The sequence below is a fragment of the Malaclemys terrapin genome, chromosome 12 (assembly GCF_027887155.1).
Source record: "Malaclemys terrapin pileata isolate rMalTer1 chromosome 12, rMalTer1.hap1, whole genome shotgun sequence".
Taxonomy (NCBI): domain Eukaryota; kingdom Metazoa; phylum Chordata; order Testudines; family Emydidae; genus Malaclemys; species Malaclemys terrapin.
Window position 1 is genome coordinate 49,672,541 of NC_071516.1, and position 22,918 is coordinate 49,695,458.

A 22,918-nucleotide genomic window follows, 5' to 3' on the forward strand; every position below is an offset into this window, starting at 1 on the left:
CCCGGGGTGTCTGGGGGTGGATCCGGGATGTCTCGGCGGATAGATCAGAGGGTGTCTCGGGGGTGGATCCGGGGTGTCGGTGGATGGATCTGGGGGTGGATCCCGGGGTGTCTGGGGGTGGATCCCGGGTGTCTGGGGGTGGATCCGGGATGTCTCGGCGGATAGATCAGAGGGTGTCTCGGGGGTGGATCCGGGGTGTCGGTGGATGGATCTGGGGGTGGATCCCGGGGTGTCTGGGGGTGGATCCCGGGGTGTCTGGGGGTGGATCTCGGGGTGTCTGGGGGGATAGATCAGGGGTGTCTGGGGGTGGATCCGGGGTGTCGGTGGATGGATCTGGGGGTGGATCCCGGGGTGTCTGGGGGTGGATCCGGGATGTCTCGGCGGATAGATCAGAGGGTGTCTCGGGGGTGGATCCGGGGTGTCTGGGGGTGGATCTCGGGGTGTCTTTGGGGATAGATCAGGGAGTATCTGGGGGGTGGATCTCGGGGTGTCTGGGGGTGGATCCGGGATGTCTCGGCGGATAGATCAGAGGGTGTCTCGGGGGTGGATCCGGGGTGTCTGGGGGTGGATCTGGGGGTGGATCCCGGGGTGTCTGGGGGTGGATCCCGGGTGTCTGGGGGGAGAGCTCACGGAGGAGCCAGGCAGACAAAGGTGGTGGCTGAAGAGAGGCAGACTGAGGGGGCTGGTGCAGGCGGGGGGTGGGGTGGGGGCTATGGGGCAGGATGTGGGTCTCTCTCATCAGCACATTTCCCACCACTGGTTTGTTCCTCTGGGTCTTTGATCCTTTGGCTGCTGAATCAGCCACCTCTCATTTCGCTAAGGGAGGCCTCGACCGCAGCTGGGGTCAGACAGGAACCCAGGAGTCCTGGCTCCCAGCCCCCCTCACCTCCAAACCACTAGACCCAGCTGCACTACCACAGCCAGCGACAGAACCCAGGAGTCCTGGCTCCCAGCCCCCGCTCTAACCACTAGCCCTCACTACCCTCCCAGTCCTGTCTGGCTCCCAACGCCTCCCTCCCCCCCCCCAATCAAGTCAGGGACCTTGGCTGTTTTATTTAGCAGCATGAAAGGACAGACGGGGCGGGGGGGTTGAATAAGAGCCAGTGGGGGTGGGGAATGGCGATCGCGTGGAGGGAGGGGGGGCAACCCACCCTCGTGCCCCCATCTCCCCCTTCTGCCACTAGGTGGCGCCAGAGGCTATAGGATGGAAATGGAGGGAAGTTGGTTCTTAAAGGGCCCGTACCGCAATTCTGGGACCCCCCCCCCCAAAAAAAACAGGGATCTTAAAGGGCCATTACCACAATTCTAGGACCCTCCAATAAAAACCCCAGGGCTCTTAAAGGGCTGGGTACCATAAGTCTGGGACCCCCCCTAAAAAAACAGGGCTCTTAAAGGGTCGCTACCACAGTTCTGGGACCCCCCCAAAACCAGGATCTTAAAGGGCCATTACCACAATTCTAGGACCCCCCAATAAAAAACCCAGGACTCTTAAAGGGCCGGTACCACAGTTCTGGGACCCCGAATACCAGGGCTCTTAAAGGGCTGGTGTGACAAACTGGGACTGTTCTTGCTGGGGTGTGGGAATGCTGACAGGGGAGTGTGACTAGGATGGTCTGCATCGGAGGATGGGAGTCGGCCCGAGGGAACATACCTGAGCTTGTAACATGAGAACCCAGGAGGGGGTTGGAGGTCAGGTGACTCCGGGGCCCGGGAAACTGAACAAAGGCTGGGGGAGGGGTCGCTGAAAGCAGAGTGCTGGAAGCAGGCTGGAGAGATGGCTGAGAGGCAGAGATGGCTCTGACCCCCCAAGGGGGGTGGGCTGGCATGCCCTGGGACCCCAAGCTGGACCTAACTGAGGGGGGCCCTGTTGTCTGTGCCTGCAAGACCTGTCTTGGACTGTATTCCTGTCATCCAAATAAACCTTCTGCTTTACTGGCTGGCTGAGAGTCATGGTGAATCGCAGGAAGCCGGGGGTGCAGGGCCCTGAGTCCCCCAATACTCCGTGACAACTGGTGGCAGAGGTGGGATCTACTGCACCCCGTGGACGGCGCTTCCTGCAGTAAGTGACTGGGGAGCAGTAAAACGAAGGGGGATTGACGGGGACCAGGCCGGCTGAAGAGTGGGAGAGAGACGATTACCCCTGGGAGTGTGTGACCAGCGAGAAGGACTTTTGCAGTAACAGGGTCCTCCGGGGGGATCGCAGCGAGTGGTCCCAGGGGCGGAGGAGTCTGCAGCTCGACCCTGGCAGAGAGGCGGTGACCTCGAGAAGGGCTGGCACACTAGGAGTCCCCCTGGGAACTGTGGGGAGCTGTGAGCACACAGGCCGGTGAGTGGCCAGCAGGAAGATGTATGCCAAGCGGCTTAAGAGTGACCTGGTGGAGCTGTGCAAGCAGAGGCGGCTGCGCATTGGGAGGCTCACCAAAGAACAGCTCATTGCCCAGCTGGAGGCGGAAGATCGCGCGAATGAACTGATCCCTGTGTCTCAGGGAAGCAGCCTGGCAAATGCAGCGCAGGCACCAGTGTCTGTCCCAGCTGGGAGTGGTCAGCCGGCTGCTGAGGGCTTCCCGAGACCCCTCCTTCCTATGCCTAGGGGAAGGGTGGGGAGGAGCCCAGCAAATACCGAAGGCGCCGTGACCCCCCCCGGCCAGCAGGGGATCCCCCCGGCGAAGCCCGCCGGCCAGCAGAGGATCCTCCCGGCGACGTTCGGCATCCGTGGAGCGGAATTGGCTGGAATGGGAGAAAGAGCTAAAACTGAGAGAGCTGGAGGATCGTGAACAACAGAGACAGCATGAACGGGAGGAGAAAGAGAGACAGAGACAGCATGAACGGGAGGAGAATGAGAGACAGAGACAGCATGAAGAGAGACAGAGACAGGAGAATGAGAGACAGCGTCAGCATGACCTGGAACTGGCGAGATTGAAGGGCAGCGAACCCCCGGCTGCGGTGAGTGAGGGGGGACCCGGGACTGCACGGAGCTTTGATAAGTGCATCATGGCCCCATACAAGGAGGGGGAGGACATGGATGACTTCCTGGAGGCCTTTGAGACGGCCTGCGAGCTGCACCGGATTGATCCCGCGGACAGACTCCGGGTCCTTACCCCCTTACTGGACCCCAAAGCCGTGGCATTGTACCGCCAACTGGGAGAGGCAGAGAAAGGGGACTACGAACTATTCAAAAAGGCCCTGCTACGTGAGTTTGGGCTGACTCCTGAGATGTACCGGGAAAGGTTCCGGAGTCAAGATAAAACCCCTGAGATCTCATATCTGCAACTAGCCGTCAGCATGGAAAGATACGCCAGCAAGTGGGCTGGTGGGGCCCACACGAAGGAGGACCTGATTAAACTGCTGGTACTGGAGCAACTGTATGAGCGGTGCCCCTCCGACCTGAGGCTGTGGTTGGTGGACAGAAAGCCAGAGAACCCGCGACACGCCGGGCAGCTGGCTGATGAGTTTGTAAAGAGCCAGTCAGGGGGTGGCAGGGAGGAGCCCCAAAGGAACAGGCCCGCCGCGATGCAGAGAGAGAGTCACCCTGGGACCTCCCAAAGGGGGAATATGGGGAATCCCCTCCCACGGGGAATGCCCAGCGTCAGGGACAACCGACCGGCTCGAGGGGACCCACAGGACATGAGCTGCTATTACTGCGGACGAAGAGGCCACGTTCGGGCCCAGTGCCCCAAGCTCAAGGACAGACTGAGCAGACCGAACCCGCATAGGGTTAACTTGGTAGAGGCCCAGACGGACGAGGGGCAGGCTTCTCACGCCAGAGGGGCTGGCAGCTTATCAACTGCTCAAGAGAGAGAAGGGCCCCAGGCCAGCTCCTCTAGGGGGCTGGATGCCCCAGACTCAGGGTTTTTGGTTTATACGGTGGGCGCGGGGCTGTCCCTCCGGAGAGAGTACCTTGTTCCCCTGGAGGTGGATGGGAGGAAGGTCAATGGATACTGGGATACGGGCGCAGAGGTGACGCTGGCCCGGCCCGAGGTGGTGGCCCCAGATCAGGTGGTGCCCAACTCCTACCTGACCCTGACGGGGGTGGGCGGAACACCAGTCAAAGTGCCCGTGGCAAGGGTACACCTGAAGTGGGGGGCCAAGGAGGGCCCCAAGGATGTGGGGGTACACCCGTATTTGCCCACTGAGGTATTGATGGGGGGGGACCTGGAGAACTGGCCAAGCAACCCCCAAAAGGCACTGGTTGTGACCCGCAGTCAGAGCCGGCGAGGGGCCCTGCGCCCTGGCCTTGGGGGGGGTGCCTTGCCTGAGGCACAGGACCCTAACCTGGTGGGGAGGGAACGCCCAGGGACACGGCTCAGGGAGGCTGCAGCTTCAGACCCAGCGGGCGAGAAAGAGCAGGTGGCCATCCCTGTCCCAGCTGCTGAGTTCCAGGCCGAGTTGCAGAGAGATCCCTCCTTGCGGAAGATAAGGGACCTGGCCGACCTCAATGCGGTACAGACCATGGGACGAGGTGGCCGGAAAAGGTTCCTGTGGGAGAAAGGGTTCCTGTACCGAGAATGGGCTCCCCCAGGGAAAATGGAGTCAGGGGGGATCAGGAGGCAGCTGGTGGTACCCCAGAAGTATCGCCGCCAGCTGCTGTACCGGGCCCATGACATTCCCCTCTCAGGGCACCAGGGAACCTGGCGTACCCAGCAGAGGCTGCTACGGAGCTTTTACTGGCCTGGGGTCTTTGTTACTGTCCGACAGTACTGCGGATCCTGTGACCCCTGTCAGAGGGGGAGGAAGGCCTGGGACAAGGGGAAAACAGCTTTAGGACCCTTGCCCAGCAATAAGGATCCTTTCCAGAGGGTGGCCAAGGTTAAAAGGGCGGCTCTAAACCAAGAGAGCCCAAAGCACAGACCTCCAGACTGGAGCGCTGGGAGAAGACCACAGCCCAGTTGGAGCCCCAGAGGTATGGGGGTGGGAAAAGGGCACAGGCCGCATAAACCTTCCCACATGCGAACTGCGAGTGCCATCAAGCACCCCGACCTAAGGGGGGGCGTGAAACTGGAGGGGCCTGGTGTAATTCCCACCAAGGAACTGGAGGGATGCGGGGGCATCCATGGGAACGGGGGTAGGTTCGAACTTCCCCAGGTCACTGGCTAAAGTGACCCCGCTCAGTTCGGTCTCGAAGGGGGGAGAGATGTGACGAACTGGGACTGTTCTTGCTGGGGTGTGGGAATGCTGACAGGGGAGTGTGACTAGGATGGTCTGCATCGGAGGATGGGAGTCTGCCCCAGGGAACATACCTGAGCTTGTAACATGAGAACCCAGGAGGGGATTGGAGGTCAGGTGACTCCAGGGCCCGGGAAACTGAACAAAGGCTGTGGGAGGGGTCGCTGAAAGCAGAGTGCTGGAAGCAGGCTGGAGAGATGGCTGGGAGGCAGGGATGGCTCTGACCCCCCAAAGGGGGGTGGGCTGGCATGCCCTGGGACCCCAAGCTGGACCTAACTGAGGGGGGCCCTGTTGTCTGTGCCTGCAAGACCTGTCTTGGACTGTATTCCTGTCATCCAAATAAACCTTCTGCTTTACTGGCTGGCTGAGAGTCATGGTGAATCGCAGGAAGCCGGGGGTGCAGGGCCCTGAGTCCCCCAATACTCCGTGACAGCTGGTACCACAATTCTGGGACCTCCCCAAAACCAGGGATCTTAAAGGGCCATTACCACAATTCTAGGACCCCCCCCCGAAAAAAACCAGGGCTCTTAAAGGGACGGTACCACAGTTCTGGGACCCCCCAAAACCAAGGATCTTAAAGGGCCATTACCACAATTCTAGGACCCCTCCAATAAAAAACCCAGGGCTCTTAAAGGGCCAGTACTACAGTTCTGGGACCCCCAATACCAGGGCTCTTAAAGGGCCGGTACCACAATTCTGGGACCCCCCCCCAAATATCAGGGCTCTTAAAGGGCCATTACCACAATTCTAGGACCCCCCCCCCCGAAAAAAAAACAGGGCTCTTAAAGGGACGGTACCACAGTTCTGGGACCCCCCCCCAAATATCAGGGCTCTTAAAGGGCCGGTACCACAATTCTGGGACCCCCCCCCCAAATATCAGGGCTCTTAAAGGGCCGGTACCACAATTCTGGGACACCCCCCCCAATGCCAGGGTTCTGAAAGGGCCGGTACCGCAATTCCTGCCCCCTTTCCCACACACACACAGTCCCCACGCAATGTTAGTTATAACATTTCCAGCCACTGTTCAGGTGGCCACTAGGGGGCGCAGAGCAAGGAGCTGGGAGTCCGTGTAAACAGGAAATTGAGCAAACTGGCAGCACCGCAATTCCGAGACCCCCGCCCAATAAGGCTCCTAAAGGCGCAGGAGCGCCCCGCCAAAGAGGGGGTCCCGGGCACAGAGACCTTCGCCCAGGGGCACCTCCCGCCTGAACCCCAAGGGGGGGAGGGGCGAGTTAAAGGGCCCGGAGCCAGGGGCGTCATTGGCTCTAGGGGAAGGGGGGCAACTCCCCCCCCCCGACCTATAGGCTCCACACACACACCCGGCAGCGATATACTCTCCTAGCGACCGATAGAGATGTGCCCCCCTCCCTGCCCCGGAATGAGGGCCTCTGGGCGAGGGCACGGAAGGGTTAAAGGGAGGTGCCCGAAGGGGGGGGGGGGGAGAGAGAGAGAACAGGGGGTCACGTGACCCGGAAAGTTGCAAGCCCGGAAGCGAAGGAAGGAAACAAAGTTACCAGCGAAGGAGACGCGCGAGGGGCGGGGGGGGGGGGAGGTTCTAGGCTCGGGAGCGAAACAGACCGGGGGGGTTCTAGGCTCGGGAGCGAAACAGACCGGGGTGGGCGGAAGGAGGGAAGGAACCAGCCCGGCTGTGGGAGGGGGTGAAGGACCCCCCCCCCCACGAATCCCTGCCCCCCCCCCCAGGGCGGAAGTCGGGGGATCGGGGCCCTCCAGAGCCGGGCGGGGGGAACTCGGGGGGGGCGCGATATGTGCGGGTGCTAGGGGGGGAGGGGAATCAGCCCAACAACCCTCCCCCACCTCCGGGGGCAAAACAAGATAACCGGGACGTCCCACCCTGAAAATGTCCCCCCTCGGGGCCGCCTGTATCCTGCTGCTTGGACTCGTCTGGGGTAAGAGATGCCGGTGCCCGTCACTCAACCCTGCCAGCCCGGCCGTGTCCCCCCCCCCACAGCCCGGCCGGTGCCCCTCACTCCCGATCCTCAACCCTGCCAGCCCGGCCCTGTCCCCCCCCAGCCCGGCCGGTGCCCCTCACTCCCGATCCTCAACCCTGCCAGCCCGGCCCTGTCCCCCCCAGCCCGGCCGGTGCCCCTCACTCCCGATCCTCAACCCTGCCAGCCCGGCCCTGTCCCCCCCAGCCCGGCCGGTGCCCCTCACTCCCGATCCTCAACCCTGCCAGCCCGGCCCTGTCCCGCCCCCAGCCCGGCCGGTGCCCCTCACTCCCGATCCTCAACCCTGCCAGCCCGGCCCTGTCCCCCCCCCAGCCCGGCCGGTGCCCCTCACTCCCGATCCTCAACCCTGCCAGCCCGGCCCTGTCCCCCCCAGCCCGGCCGGTGCCCCTCACTCCCGATCCTCAACCCTGCCAGCCCGGCCCTGTCTCCCCCCCCAGCCCGGCCGGTGCCCCTCACTCCCGATCCTCAACCCTGCCAGCCCGGCCCTGTCCCGCCCCCAGCCCGGCCGGTGCCCCTCACTCCCGATCCTCAACCCTGCCAGCCCGGCCCTGTCCCCCCCCCAGCCCGGCCGGTGCCCCTCACTCCCGATCCTCAACCCTGCCAGCCCGGCCCTGTCCCCCCCAGCCCGGCCGGTGCCCCTCACTCCCGATCCTCAACCCTGCCAGCCCGGCCCTGTCCCCCCCAGCCCGGCTGGTGCCCCTCACTCCCGACCCGCAGCCCCTGCCAGCCCGGCCCTGTCCCCCCCCCAGCCCGGCCGGTGCCCCTCACTCCCGATCCTCAACCCTGCCAGCCCGGCCCTGTCCCCCCCAGCTCTGCCGGTGCCCCTCACTCCCGATCCTCAACCCCGCCTACCCGGCCCTGTCTCCCCCCCCAGCCCGGCCGGTGCCCCTCACTCCCGATCCTCAACCCTGCCAGCCCGGCCCTGTCCCCCCCCAGCCCGGCCGGTGCCCCTCACTCCCGATCCTTAACCCTGCCAGCCCGGCCCTGTCCCCCCCAGCTCTGCCGGTGCCCCTCACTCCCGATCCTCAACCCTGCCAGCCCGGCCCTGTCCCCCGCCAGCCCGGCCGGTGCCCCTCACTCCCGATCCTCAACCCCGCCTGCCCGGCCCTGTCTCCCCCCCCCAGCCCGGCCGGTGCCCCTCACTCCCGATCCTTAACCCTGCCAGCCCGGCCCTGTCCCCCCCAGCTCTGCCGGTGCCCCTCACTCCCGATCCTCAACCCTGCCAGCCCGGCCCTGTCCCCCCCCAGCCCGGCCGGTGCCCCTCACTCCCGACCCGCAGCCCCCCCCCCCCCGGCCCTGTCCCCCCCCCAGCCCGGCCGGTGCCCCTCACTCCTGATCCTCAACCCTGCCAGCCCGGCCCTGTCCCGCCGCCAGCCCGGCCGGTGCCCCTCACTCCTGATCCTCAACCCTGCCAGCCCGGCCCTGTCCCCCCCCAGCCCGGCCGGTGCCCCTCACTCACGATCCTTAACCCTGCCAGCCCGGCCCTGTCTCCCCCCCCAGCCCGGCCGGTGCCCCTCACTCCCGATCCCCAACCCTGCCAGCCCGGCCCAGTCCCGCCCCCAGCCCGGCCGGTGCCCCTCACTCCCGATCCTCAACCCTGCCAGCCCGGCCCTGTCCCCCCCCCACTTTTTCTTCTTATCCCAGTTTATTTTCCCCCCTAGAAGCTGCTTCCTACACGGAGAGAGACTTGGGTGAGTGGGGGGGGGCGAGTGTGAGAGGAGGGTTCTCTGGGGTGGAGAGAGTGGGACTGGGCTGCGGGGCCTGGGTGGGGGAGGGGGGAAGGACAGCGATTTGGGGGCTTGTGCGGGGAGGGGGAAGGGCTGGGATTGGGGTGCAAGGGGCTGGAGGAGAGGGGGAAGAGCAGGGATTGCACTGCAGGGGCTGGTGGAGAGGGGGAAGGGCTGGGATTTGGGGTGCAAGGGGCTGGAGGAGAGGGGGAAGGGCAGGGATTGGGATGCAGGGGCTGGTGGAGAGGGGGAAGGGCAGGGATTGGGATGCAGGGGCTGGTGGAGAGGGGGAAGGGCAGGGATTGGGATGCAGGGGCTGGTGGAGAGGGGGAAGGGCAGGGATTGGGATGCAGGGGCTGGTGGAGAGGGGGAAGGGCAGGGATTGCACTGCAGGGGCTGGTGGAGAGGGGGAAGGGCAGGGATTGGGATGCAGGGGCTGGTGGAGAGGGGGAAGGGCTGGGATTTGGGGTGCATGGGGCTGGTGGGAGAGGGGGAAAGTCAGGGATTGCACTGCAGGGGCTGGTGGAGAGGGGGAAGGGCAGGGATTGGGATGCAGGGGCTGGTGGAGAGGGGGAAGGGCAGGGATTGGGATGCAGGGGCTGGTGGGAGAGGGGGAAGGGCAGGGATTGCACTGCAGGGGCTGGTGGAGAGGGGGAAGGGCTGGGATTGGGATGCAGGGGCTGGTGGAGAGGGGGAAGGGCAGGGATTGGGATGCAGGGGCTGGTGGGAGAGGGGGAAGGGCAGGGATTGGGATGCAGGGGCTGGTGGAGAGGGGGAAGGGTGGGGATTGGGATGCAGGGGCTGGTGGAGAGGGGGAAGGGCAGGGATTGGGATGCAGGGGCTGGTGGGAGAGGGGGAAGGGCAGGGATTGCACTGCAGGGGCTGGTGGAGAGGGGGAAGGGCTGGGATTTGGGGTGCATGGGGCTGGTGGGAGAGGGGGAAAGTCAGGGATTGCACTGCAGGGGCTGGTGGAGAGGGGGAAGGGCAGGGATTGGGATGCAGGGGCTGGTGGAGAGGGGGAAGGGCAGGGATTGGGATGCAGGGGCTGGTGGGAGAGGGGGAAGGGCAGGGATTGCACTGCAGGGGCTGGTGGAGAGGGGGAAGGGCTGGGATTGGGATGCAGGGGCTGGTGGGAGAGGGGGAAGGGCAGGGATTGGGATGCAGGGGCTGGTGGAGAGGGGGAAGGGCAGGGATTGGGATGCAGGGGCTGGTGGGAGAGGGGGAAGGGCAGGGATTGGGATGCAGGGGCTGGTGGAGAGGGGGAAGGGTGGGGATTGGGATGCAGGGGCTGGTGGAGAGGGGGAAGGGCAGGGATTGGGATGCAGGGGCTGGTGGGAGAGGGGGAAGGGCAGGGATTGCACTGCAGGGGCTGGTGGAGAGGGGGAAGGGCAGGTATTGGGATGCAGGGGCTGGTGGAGAGGGGGAAGGGCTGGGATTTGGGGTGCATGGGGCTGGTGGGAGAGGGGGAAAGTCAGGGATTGCACTGCAGGGGCTGGTGGAGAGGGGGAAGGGCAGGGATTGGGATGCAGGGGCTGGTGGAGAGGGGGAAGGGCAGGGATTGGGATGCAGGGGCTGGTGGGAGAGGGGGAAGGGCAGGGATTGCACTGCAGGGGCTGGTAGAGAGGGGGAAGGGCTGGGATTGGGATGCAGGGGCTGGTGGGAGAGGGGGAAGGGCAGGGATTGGGATGCAGGGGCTGGTGGAGAGGGGGAAGGGCAGGGATTGGGATGCAGGGGCTGGTGGGAGAGGGGGAAGGGCAGGGATTGGGATGCAGGGGCTGGTGGAGAGGGGGAAGGGTGGGGATTGGGATGCAGGGGCTGGTGGAGAGGGGGAAGGGCAGGGATTGGGATGCAGGGGCTGGTGGGAGAGGGGGAAGGGCAGGGATTGCACTGCAGGGGCTGGTGGAGAGGGGGAAGGGCAGGTATTGGGATGCAGGGGCTGGTGGAGAGGGGGAAGGGCTGGGATTGGGATGCAGGGGCTGGTGGAGAGGGGGAAGGGCAGGGATTGGGATGCAGGTTCTGGTGGGAGAGGGGGAAGGGCAGGGATTGCACTGCAGGGGCTGGTGGAGAGGGGGAAGGGCAGGGATTGCACTGCAGGGGCTGGTGGAGAGGGGGAAGGGCAGGGATTGCACTGCAGGGGCTGGTGGAGAGGGGGAAGGGCTGGGATTGGGATGCAGGGGCTGGTGGGAGAGGGGGAAGGGCAGGGATTGGGATGCAGGGGCTGGTGGAGAGGGGGAAGGGCAGGGATTGGGATGCAGGGGCTGGTGGAGAGGGGGAAGGGCAGGTATTGGGATGCAGGGGCTGGTGGAGAGGGGGAAGGGCTGGGATTGGGATGCAGGGGCTGGTGGAGAGGGGGAAGGGCAGGGATTGGGATGCAGGTTCTGGTGGGAGAGGGGGAAGGGCAGGGATTGCACTGCAGGGGCTGGTGGAGAGGGGGAAGGGCAGGGATTGCACTGCAGGGGCTGGTGGAGAGGGGGAAGGGCAGGGATTGCACTGCAGGGGCTGGTGGAGAGGGGGAAGGGCTGGGATTGGGATGCAGGGGCTGGTGGGAGAGGGGGAAGGGCAGGGATTGGGATGCAGGGGCTGGTGGAGAGGGGGAAGGGCAGGGATTGGGATGCAGGGGCTGGTGGGAGAGGGGGAAGGGCAGGGATTGGGATGCAGGGGCTGGTGGAGAGGGGGAAGGGTGGGGATTGGGATGCAGGGGCTGGTGGAGAGGGGGAAGGGCAGGTATTGGGATGCAGGGGCTGGTGGAGAGGGGGAAGGGCGGGGATTGGGATGCAGGGGCTGGTGGAGAGGGGGAAGGGCAGGGATTGGGATGCAGGGGCTGGTGGAGAGGGGGAAGGGCAGGGATTGGGATGCAGGGGCTGGTGGAGAGGGGGAAGGGCAGGTATTGGGATGCAGGGGCTGGTGGAGAGGGGGAAGGGTGGGGATTGGGATGCAGGGGCTGGTGGAGAGGGGGAAGGGCAGGTATTGGGATGCAGGGGCTGGTGGAGAGGGGGAAGGGCAGGGATTGGGATGCAGGGGCTGGTGGAGAGGGGGAAGGGCTGGGATTTGGGGTGCATGGGGCTGGTGGGAGAGGGGGAAGGTCAGGGATTGCACTGCAGGGGCTGGTGGGAGAGGGGGAAGGGCAGGGATTGGGATGCAGGGGCTGGTGGAGAGGGGGAAGGGCAGGGATTGCACTGCAGGGGCTGGTGGGACAGGGGGAAGGGCAGGGATTGGGATGCAGGGGCTGGTGGAGAGGGGGAAGGGCTGGGATTGCGATGCAGGGGCTGGTGGAGAGGGGGAAGGGCTGGGATTTGGGGTGCATGGGGCTGGTGGGAGAGGGGGAAGGGCAGGGATTGGGGTGCAGGGGGCTGTTGGAGAGGGGGAAGGGCAGGAATTGGGGTGCAGGGGGCTGGTGGGAGAAGGGGAAGGTCAGGGATTGCACTGCAGGGGCTGGTGGGAGAGGGGGAAGGGCTGGGATTGGGATGCAGGGGCTGGTGGAGAGGGGGAAGGGCAGGTATTGGGATGCAGGGGCTGGTGGGAGAGGGGGAAGGGCTGGGATTGGGATGCAGGGGCTGGTGGAGAGGGGGAAGGGCAGGGATTTGGGGTGCATGGGGCTGGTGGGAGAGGGGGAAGGGCAGGGATTGCACTGCAGGGGCTGGTGGGAGAGGGGGAAGGGCAGGGATTGGGATGCAGGGGCTGGTGGAGAGGGGGAAGGGCAGGGATTGCACTGCAGGGGCTGGTGGAGAGGGGGAAGGGCAGGGATTGGGATGCAGGGGCTGGTGGAGAGGGGGAAGGGCTGGGATTTGGGGTGCATGGGGCTGGTGGGAGAGGGGGAAGGTCAGGGATTGCACTGCAGGGGCTGGTGGGAGAGGGGGAAGGGCAGGTATTGGGGTGCAGGGGGCTGGTGGGAGAAGGGTGGGGATTTGGGCTCGCTGGGTGGGGTAGCACTGTGATTGGGGGGCTGGATGTAGGGGAGGGGGACACGGACGGGGTCCATCGCTGACCTCTGCATCCCCCCCACTCCTCCCCAGCCACCTGCCGTGCACCCCTGGAGGTGCGGGGGGAGAGCCAGGGGGTGATCCGCAGCTTCCCCCCCCGGCATGGCCGCATCCTGCCTGGCAAGTGCACCTGGGTCATCCTGGGGGGCCCGGAGGATGTGGTGACCATCAGGTGAGAGACCCCATGTAGCCCTCTGCCCCCCACCTCCTGCCCCCTCCCTCCCTCAGCCCTCACCTCAGCCCTCCCCCGACCACCCCCCTCTGCCAACGCCTACTGCCCCCTCCCCCAGTCCCTCAGCCCTCCCTCGACCAGCCCCCTCTGCCCCCCGCCTCCTGCCCCCACCCCCCACCCCTTCAGTCCTCCCCTGACCACCCCCTCTTCCCCCATCTCCTGCCTCCTCCCCCATTCCCTCAGTGCTCTCCTCACTCGCCGAGCCACTGCATTCTGCCCCATCCTGTCCACATCCTGCCCCGCCCCAGAGAAGAGCAAAAACAGTAATTAACCCAATTAACCTCCCTCCCCTCCCCGGCCTTGGGTCTGGAAGGGAGCTGGCAGCCCCTGCAGGGAAAGGCCCCAGTCCCCACCCCCCTGAGCCAGCCAGTCCCCGCCGTGGGGCCAGATGGGAGCCAAACCCTAGAGGGGAGAGGCCCCGTGCCCATCCCCCGTCTCCTCTCTGCAGGTTCGAGCGGTTCCAGTTGGCGTGTGGGGAGGCGAAACTCTACATTTGGGCTCACTCCTACCCCCACCAGGCCCTCTGCGGCTCCCGGCTCCCCGCCCCCCTGGAGTACAGGGGCACCAATGTCACCCTGAGCTACGGGCGCAGCTGGACGGTGGCAGAAGGATTCCAGCTCCGCTACGAGAGAGGTGGGGGCCTGGCTGGAAAACGGGGTGGGGGTTGCACCTGAGAGGGGGTGGATAACTGATCAGTCTGTCTCTCCACCCTAATGTGCCCCTTCCAGTCATCCATACGCGACCCGACCCAACCATCCATCCATCCCCACCCGACGTGACCCAATCATCCATCCATCCCCACACAATTGGACCCAACCATCCATCCATTCCCACACAACCCGACCCAACCATCCATCCATCCCCACCCGACGTGACCCAACCATCCATCCATCCCCACACAATTGGACCCAACCATCCATCCTCACCCAACCCAATCATCCATCCATTCCCACATGACCTGACCCAGCCCTCCATCTCCACCCAACCCAACCATCCATCCATCCATCCCCACATAACCAACCCAACCATTCATTCCCACCCGACGTGACCCATCCATCCATCCCCGTACAATCCCACCATCTATTCCCACACGACACGACCCAACCATCCATCACAACCCGACTTGACTCAACCATCCATCCCCACCTGCCCGACCCAACCATCCATCCTCATTGGACGCAATCCAACCATCCATCCATCCCCACCCGCCTGACCGAACTCACCCGACCCAACCATCCATCCTCACACAACCCAACCATCCATCCATCCCCACACAACAGAACACAACACAACCAACCATCCATCCATCCCCACCCAACCCAACCCAACCCAACCCAACCATTCATTCATTCCCACCCACCCCAGCCCAACCATCCATCCCCACCTGCCCAACCCAACCATCCATCCATCCCTACACGACTTGACCATCCATCCATCCGTCCCCACACAACCTGACCATCCATCCATCCCCACTGGCCCCGACCCAACCATCCGTCCATCCCCACACGACCAAACCATCCATCCATCCCCACACGACCCGACCCAACCATCCATCCGCACCCAACTATCCATCCGTCCATCCAGCTACATGCAACGCAACCATCTGTCCATCCTCACGCAATCCAACCATCCATCCATCCCCACCCAACATGACCCAACCATCCATCCCCACCTGCCTGACCCAACCATCCATCCCCACCCGACGCGACCCAAGCATCCATCCATCCCCACCTGCCCGACCCAAGCATCCATCCATCCCCACCTGCCCGACCCAAGCATCCATCCATCCCCACCTGACATGACCCAACCATCCATCCCCACCCAACCCAACCATCCATCCATCCTCACACAACCTGACCCAACCCTCCATCTCCAGCCAATCCAATCCAACCCAACCCAACCATCCATCCCCACCTGACATGACCCAACGATCCATCCCCACCCAACCCAACCATCCATCCCCACCCAACCATCCATCCATCCCCACATGACCTGACCCTACCCTCCATCTCCACCAAACCCAACCATCCATCCATCCCCACACGACCTGACCCAACCCTCCATCTCCACCCAACCCAACCCAACCATCCATCCCCACCTGACACGGCCCAACCATCCATCCATCCCCAAACAACCAAACCCAACCATCCATCCATCCCCACACGACCTGACAATCTATCCATCCCCAGCTGCCCGACCCAACCATCCATCCATCCCCACACAAGCCAACCATCCATCCCCACCCAACACGACCCAACCATCCATTCTCATATGACCTGACACAACCATCCATCCCCACACTATCTAACCATCCATCCCCACCTGACACGGCCCAACCATCCATCCATTCCCACACAACCCAACCATCCATCCATCCCCACCCACCCGACCGAACCATTCATCCCCATCCGAGGTGACCCAACCATCCATCCATCCCCACACAACCCAACCATCCATCCATTCCCACACGACACGACCCAACCATCCATCACAACCCGACGTGACTCAACCATCCATCCCCACCTGCCCGACCCAACCATCCATCCGCACCCAATGCAACCCAACCATCCATCCCCACTGGCCGCAATCCAACCAACCATCCATCCCCACCCGCCCGACCCAACCATCCATCCCCACACTACCCAACCATCCATCCCCACCTGACACGGTCCAACCATCCATCCATCCCCACCCGCCCGACCGAACCATTCATCCCCACCCAACATGACCCAACCATCCATCCATCCCCACACAACCAACCCAACCATCCATCCATCCCCACCCGCCCGACCGAACCATTCATCCCCACCCGACGTGACCCATCCATCCATCCCCATACAATCGCACCATCTATTCTCACACGACACGACCCAACCATCCATCACAACCCAACATGACTCAACCATCCATCCCCACCTGCCTGACCCAACCATCCATCCTCATTGGACGCAATCCAACCATCCATCCATCCCCACCTGCCCAACCCAACCATCTATCCATTCCCACACAACCTAACCCAACCATCCATCCATCCCCACACAACCTAACCCAACCATCCATCCATCCCCACATGACCTGACAATCCATCCATCCCCACACGACCTGACCATCCATTCATCCCCACTGGCTCCGACCCAACCATCCATCTGCACCCAACGCGACCCAACCATCCATCCCCATTGGACGCAATCCAACCATCCATCCATTCCCACCCGCCCAACCCAACCATGCATCCATTCCCACACAACCCAACCCAACCAACCATCCATCCATCCCCACACGACCTGACAATCCATCCATCCCCACTGGCGCCGACCCAACCAGCCATCCATCCCCACCTGCCCAACCCAACCATCCATCCATCTCCACACAAGCCAACCATCCATTCATCCCCACCCAACATGACCCAACCATCCATCCCCTTCCAACGCGACCCATCCATCCATCCCCACCCAACACGACCCAACCATCCATCCCCACCTGCCCGACCCAACCATCCTTCCTCACCCGATGCGATCCAACCATCCATCCATCCCCACCCGACCCGACCAAACCATTCATCCCCACACAACCCGATCCAACCACCCATCAATCCCCTCACAACCCAACCACCCAACCATCCCCACACAACCCAACCATCCATCCATCCCCACACAACCCAACCATCCCCACACAACCATCCATCATCATCATCCGCCCGACCCAACCATCCATCCGCACCCGACCCAACCAAATAATCAATCCTCACATAACCCAACCAAATCATCAATATTCACACAACCATCCATCCCCACACAACCCAACCATCCATCCATCCCCACACAACCATCCACCCCACACAGCCCAACCCAACCCAGCCCGATCCAACCATCCATCCCCACCCGACCCGATCCAACCATCCATCCCCACACAACCCAACCATCCATCCATCCCCACACAACCCACCCATCCGTCCATCCATCCCCATATGACCCAACCATCCTGTGATGTTATTGACATTAACTATGACCATATAGATCATTGTTGCAACCAAGGTCCTATGGTTGCACCAAAACTTGTACAAAGGAGATCTATGGAAAGGTGATGATTTGCTGGTTTTGATTGTGCTGTCTACATGTGTGTATCAGTTTTGCATTTGAAGTCATGAATATTGTCTCTGTACTTGTATCTCAATGTGTTTTGATTCTAAGTAGTCTCAGTGAAGCATTTCGTCAAGTTTCTTGAGAAAGGACTATTCTCAGTAAGTGCCCAATCAAGAAACACTTAACTGACAATGGACTTTGGGAGATGCCAATCCACATCTGAGCTTTCCTGGGAACATTCAAACTAACATGTAAACAATGGCGTCAGCCTGCAAAAATCTGAATCATTCATGGACATGTGACTTGCCCAGGTGGCTACAAACTCCATCTTGTTGCTGTGATTTTGCACAGAAGAACAAAGAGAGAGAATATGAAAGGCCTGTCCCTGTCTCACTCTCTCTCTCTCTCATCCCAGCAGGTCCCCTCCTCTCTGCCTCACCTCCATCTTGTAACCTGACCCTGGATGATTTCTATGGGGTCTTCTCTCCGCCTGCCTGGCCTGGAGGCCCTGCTGGAGCCCTCATCCGGTGCCGCTGGGCTCTGGACCCCCATGACAGTCGCCCCCTCACTGTGCTCTTCACCACGCTGGACCTGGCTCCGAACGACTCCCTAGAGGTGTACGAGGGCCACCCAGACCTGTTGGCTGAGCCGCGGCTGCTGCGGCGCGTAGATGCGGCCAGCAACGGGCAGCCAGTGGTGGTGGAGTCGCCCTCCAGCCGGGCGTGGGTGGCCTGGCAGGGCCTGGGGGGCCGTGGCTTCAACGCCACCTATCACGTGCGTGGGTTCTGCGTGCCCTGGCAGCGGCCTTGCGGCCGGGGGGACGAGGCCCGGTGCTACGGGGAGGCGGAGCGCTGCGATGGCATCTGGCACTGCCCAGACGGGGCGGACGAGGAGCACTGCCCAGGCTGCCCAGAAGGGAGCTACCCCTGCCGGGGTGGCGCCGGCGGCCCCTGCTACGCACCCGCTGACCGGTGCAACTACCAGACACTGTGCCCGGACGGGGCGGACGAGCGGGCCTGCTGGCACTGCCAGCCCGGCAACTTCCGGTGCGGGGACGGGCGCTGCGTCTACGAGGCCTGGCGCTGCGACGGGCAGCCTGACTGTGCCGACGCCTCCGACGAGGTCTCCTGCCCTTACACCCTGCCCCGCAAGGTGGTGGCAGCCGCGGCCATCGGCAGCCTGGTCTGCGGCCTCCTGCTGGTCATCGCGCTGGGCTGCACCTGCCGGCTCTACGCCGTGCGCAGCCGGGAGTACAGGTGGGGGCGGGGCTCTGGGGGGGGGCAGGGCTATGAGATGGGAGGGGCTCTGGGTTGGGGGTACGGCTCTGGACAACAGACAAGGCTGTAGGGGCAGGGCGCGGCGCTATGGGATGGGGTGGATTGGGGTGGAGCTATCAGGTGGATGGGGCGGGGCTATGGGGAGAGGCGGGATCAGGGGCAGATGAACCCGGAGTTGGGGGTTGTGGGGAAGGGGGGCAGGGGGGGAAGCCCAGCTGTCGCCATCTCATGGTCTCCCCCACCCCCACAGCCTCTTCGCCCCCCTGTCCCGCAGCGATGCCCAGCTGGTCCGGCAGGAGGCGCCCCCGTCCTATGGGCAGCTCATCGCACAGGGGCTGGTCCCACCCCTCGAGGACTTCCCCACCGAAAGCCCCGGGCAGGTGAGACGCATCCACCCTGCCCCCCATTCAGCCCCCCCACTGCAGCCACCACAACCCTATCTCCACAAAGAGAGACCCCACTCCAGCCCCACACCCTGAGCCCCCGTGACCCAGCTCCCACTGAGCGACCCACCACTCCTAGGCTTCCACACCCCCTCCCCACAGCCCCCCCACACAGAGCCTGGATCCGCAAGCATGGGGGGGCTCCCTCCCTCTGGTGCTGACCCCCCACCCCTCTCTCGTTGCAGACGTCGCTGCTGGGGAATCTACGCTCTCTGCTCCATCTGCTCCAGCACGAGCCGGTCGGGGGGCGCCGGGCGCGCCGCCCCCCCCGCCCCCTGCGCCGCCTGCTGCGCCGCCTACGCCGCTGGGGGTTGCTGCCCCGCTCCACCCCAGCCGCCCGCCCCCCTGCCGCCCCCCCTGCCCAGCCCCTGCCAGACGCTGCCAGCCAGGAGGAAGGGGGGGCAGCTGGTGGGCCCGATGAGGCCCCGCCCCTGCCGCAGAAAGTCCCACCCTCTGGGCCAGAGCCCCCCACAGCCCCGCCCCCCACAGGCCCCCAGCGGCTGCCCAGGGGGATGATGGGGGCCCTCCGCGGGTGCCTCTTCCCCTCCCCCGAGGGCTGTGGGGAGCCCCCGAGCCTCCCACCCTCCCCCGAGGGGGAGGACGACGTTCTGCTACTGCCCCTCGCTGAGTCCCGGCCCTCCCCCCCTGCTGAGGCCCTGGATGACGACCCCCTCCTCACCTGAGCACCCCCCGCCAGGCCCCATTGCCTTTAAGAACCCAGCAGCCAATGGGGAGAGTGGTTAAGCCACCCCTGCCCCCAGCAGGGGTCAACTGGGGTGGCAATATCTGTGAGGGTCTCAAAAACTCGCCCGCAAAGGATGGTGCCATTGCACATTGCCCTTAAGGACTTAACGCTAACTGAGCAGAGAGAAAAAATTTGCCTGCCAGTTAAAAAAGCTCTTCAAGGGAAGTGCTTTGTCAGACATTGCCTTTAAGAACCTGGTGGCTAATCGGAGAGCAGGGCAGCGCGGCTGGTTGAACCAATCACTCCCACCCCCCCAGAGGCCAGTTCTGGCTGCATCTGACCAGAAGGAAAAATATTTGTGTGGCAGTCAAAAAAGGCTCTTAAAAGGGATGTGTCCTTTAGAAATGTTTGTATGGCTGTTCTAAATAACATCTTAAAGGTGCTGGAGCCCTATTAGAGGAGGAAAGAAATGGCAGTTAAAAAGACTCTTAAAGGCGACGGCTCAGCTGGCAATAATTTTCCTCTTCTATGAGTTGAAATTTTCTATCATCAATTATTTTTTCATATCTGGGTTAGAAAAATGAACCTTCGCACATTTCTTTTTGCAGTACCTGTTAAATGAATCTTTACGGTAAGCAAACTTTTTTGTGTGGAGGTTAAAAAAAAGGTCTTTTAAAGGCAATGGGCAAAAACAGCAACATTTTACTCCCTGTTGGCTAAAATGTGGTTCTGATTGAAACAAAAAAAAAAGAAATCGACAGAAAATGAATATGTGAGTTTATGTGGCTGGGATTCTCCGTGCAAAATATTTGCATGGCTGTCAAAAAAGAAAACTCTTAAAGGTAATGATCATTTAACCTCCTCTAGAGATTGTTTTAAATGATTGGTTTTTTTAAATATGACTTAGAAGAGACAATGTGCGTCTGTATTCCACTGACAAATCGAACAGTGATTCTGAATGTCAAAAGATATATGTGGCAGTTAAATATATATATATATATATATATATATATTCTTAAAGGCAATGACTAAATCTGAAAGATTGTCGGCCATTTTTGATAGATTTTTTTAATATATGTGTCATTTTTGTAAAGAAGGTGAGAAATAAGATTAAAAGAAATGTGTGTGTCTATGGATGGGGGAAATGAACATGTGAGTCTTGGCACCAAATATTTGTATTGTAAACTGATTTTTAAAGGCAATGGCAAAAGCGTTTAACCAGATACTGTGAGAGGTTTTTTTTGTTTCTTTTTTTTTTTTTTTTTTTTTTTTTTGTGGTTATATTTTTAAATGCAAAATCGGAAGCTGAGTTTTCACAAGTTCCACAGCTAGGAAAGTTGGACTTGATTCTCAACCCAGACTCTTTGTGTTGCTGTTTTTTTTTTTTTTTTTTTTAAATAAGCTTCTTAATGGCAAAGTTTGGATCAGAAAAAAAGACACCAACTTTTCGCAGTGAAGTTTTATTTGGTTTGCTTGTTCGCTTGTTTGTTTTGTACAATTATATTTGAAAGAGAGGAACTAGGGAGAAAATCAAGTTGCAAATCTATGCCCCAGAAAATTGAGGTGGGGGATGTCAGTGGAAAGCATTTGCCTGGCCATTGACAAATAAAAACAAGTGGGTTTATCTGTACCCAAAATAAATCAACATCAGCCATGACTCACTATACAGCTTACTTGCGAAATACAACGGTGAGACTGAAAATGTAACCAGCCTTGTAGAGAACTTTTTAAAAGAGAAAATAGACGATAACTTGGTGCATCAGCGTATGCAACAGAAGAGACGCAGTGCAAAAATTTGTGTGGCAGACAAAAAAAAAAAACTCTTAAGGGTAATAGCCAGGTGGGGAAAATTTAACCAAGTTTTTCTGAAGAACTTGTTTTATTTCAAAATGAGAAATAGCTGGAAAATAAGATTAAAAATCTACATAGCTGCAAAATTAGAATCCCAGCTGTAAAACATTTACGAGGCATCAAAAAATCAAATATTCAAGGCAATGGCCAAAATGGAAAATTGTTACCAGCTCGTTCGTCCATGATTTTGTAAAAAGAGAGAGACAACAAATTTGAGCATCAGCCTATGTAAAAAATAAGATGAGAATTCACACTGCATAATATTTGTGTGGCAGTCAAAAAATACAAGGTTCTTAAAGACAATGGCCAGGTGGAAAATTGGAGCCATCTCTTGTGTAGCAATTTCTCTCAGTATGACGGAACCGGCAGGTTTTCCAGGCTGGTGGTTTGATTGCAGGTCGAGGTTTGTGATTATTTTGGTATATTTGCCGTGGGGGCTCGAGGCCAATCAGATTTCTTGTTAGAATGTTGCCTATTATTGTCTGTTCAAATTATTGCTAAGAATTCAAGAAAAAATACATTTAAGAAGAAAACATTGTGATGCTTTTTCCTCCCCCTCTGAGCAGAGTAACAGGCCTTTAGTGAGCAAGAACCCGCCAGGTGGAGTGAGAGCGTAAGAGCCTTCTACTGCTGCTAACTAGGAGAGTAGAGAAACAGCGGCCACTTCAACTGTGGGGGCTCTGCGTTCAGCTCCTACTCCTACATGCACCTATCTATCCCATTACAGCATCCAGCTATCTATCTATCCCCATCCACCCTATCTATCCCTGTACACCCCATCTATCTATCTATCTATCTATCTATCTATCTATCTATCTATCCCCATCCACCCCCTCTATCTATCTATCTATCCATCTATCCCTGTACACCCCCTCTATCTATCTATCTATCTATCTATCCCCATCCACCGGTCTATCTATCTATCTATCTATCTATCTATCTATCTATCTATCCCCATCCACCCCCTCTATCTATCTATCTATCTATCTATCCCCATCCACCCCCTCTATCTATCTATCTATCTATCTATCTATCCCCATCCACCCCCTCTATCTATCTATCTATCTATCTATCTATCTATCTATCTATCTATCTATCCCCATCCACCCCCTCTATCTATCTATCTATCACCATCCACCCCCTCTATCGATCCCTGTACACCCCTCTATCTATCTATCTATCCCCGTCCACCCCCCTCTCTATCTATCCCCATACACCCCCTCTATCTATCTATCTATCTATCTATCTATCCCCATCCACCTCCTCTATCTATCTATCCATCTATCCCTGTACACCCCCTCTATCTATCTATCCCCATCCACCCCCTCTATCTATCTATCTATCTATCCCTGTACACCCATCTATCTATCTATCTATCTATCTATCTATCCATCTATCCCCATCCACCCCCTCTATCTATCTATCCCCATCCACCCCCTCTATCTATCTATCTATCTATCTATCTATGCATGCACACCAAAGATAGACAGATAGATAGATAGAAGGGGTGT

At 60.3% G+C, this 22,918-nt stretch overlaps 1 protein-coding gene across 2 annotated transcripts; it reads left to right on the forward strand.

Annotated features, from left to right (window-relative positions):
• The first annotated feature begins 6,669 nt into the window (after nucleotides 1-6,669).
• On the forward strand, nucleotides 6,670-21,943 carry LRP10 (LDL receptor related protein 10). 2 transcript variants are annotated; one of them, XM_054045631.1, is made up of 7 exons: nucleotides 6,670-7,070; nucleotides 8,792-8,821; nucleotides 12,871-13,009; nucleotides 13,518-13,702; nucleotides 17,567-18,407; nucleotides 18,679-18,808; nucleotides 19,057-21,943. In XM_054045631.1, exons 1-7 carry the CDS (start codon nucleotides 7,022-7,024, stop codon nucleotides 19,552-19,554), a joined length of 1,872 nt encoding a protein of 623 aa, XP_053901606.1. In that variant the 5' UTR covers nucleotides 6,670-7,021; the 3' UTR covers nucleotides 19,555-21,943. The 2 variants fall into 2 exon arrangements, with proteins under 2 accessions (XP_053901606.1, XP_053901607.1); XM_054045632.1 differs by having other exon boundaries at nucleotides 17,570-18,407.
• Nucleotides 21,944-22,918: the final 975 nt, after the last annotated feature.

Excerpts from the sequence above, each read along its gene's own strand:
- LRP10 (XM_054045631.1), top strand. The coding sequence starts at position 7,022 with ATGTCCCCCCTCGGGGCCGCCTGTATCCTGCTGCTTGGACTCGTCTGG. Across the intron at positions 8,822-12,870 it reads CTACACGGAGAGAGACTTGG|CCACCTGCCGTGCACCCCTG; the intron begins GTGAGTGGGGGG and ends ACTCCTCCCCAG. Across the intron at positions 18,408-18,678 it reads GTGCGCAGCCGGGAGTACAG|CCTCTTCGCCCCCCTGTCCC; the intron begins GTGGGGGCGGGG and ends CCACCCCCACAG.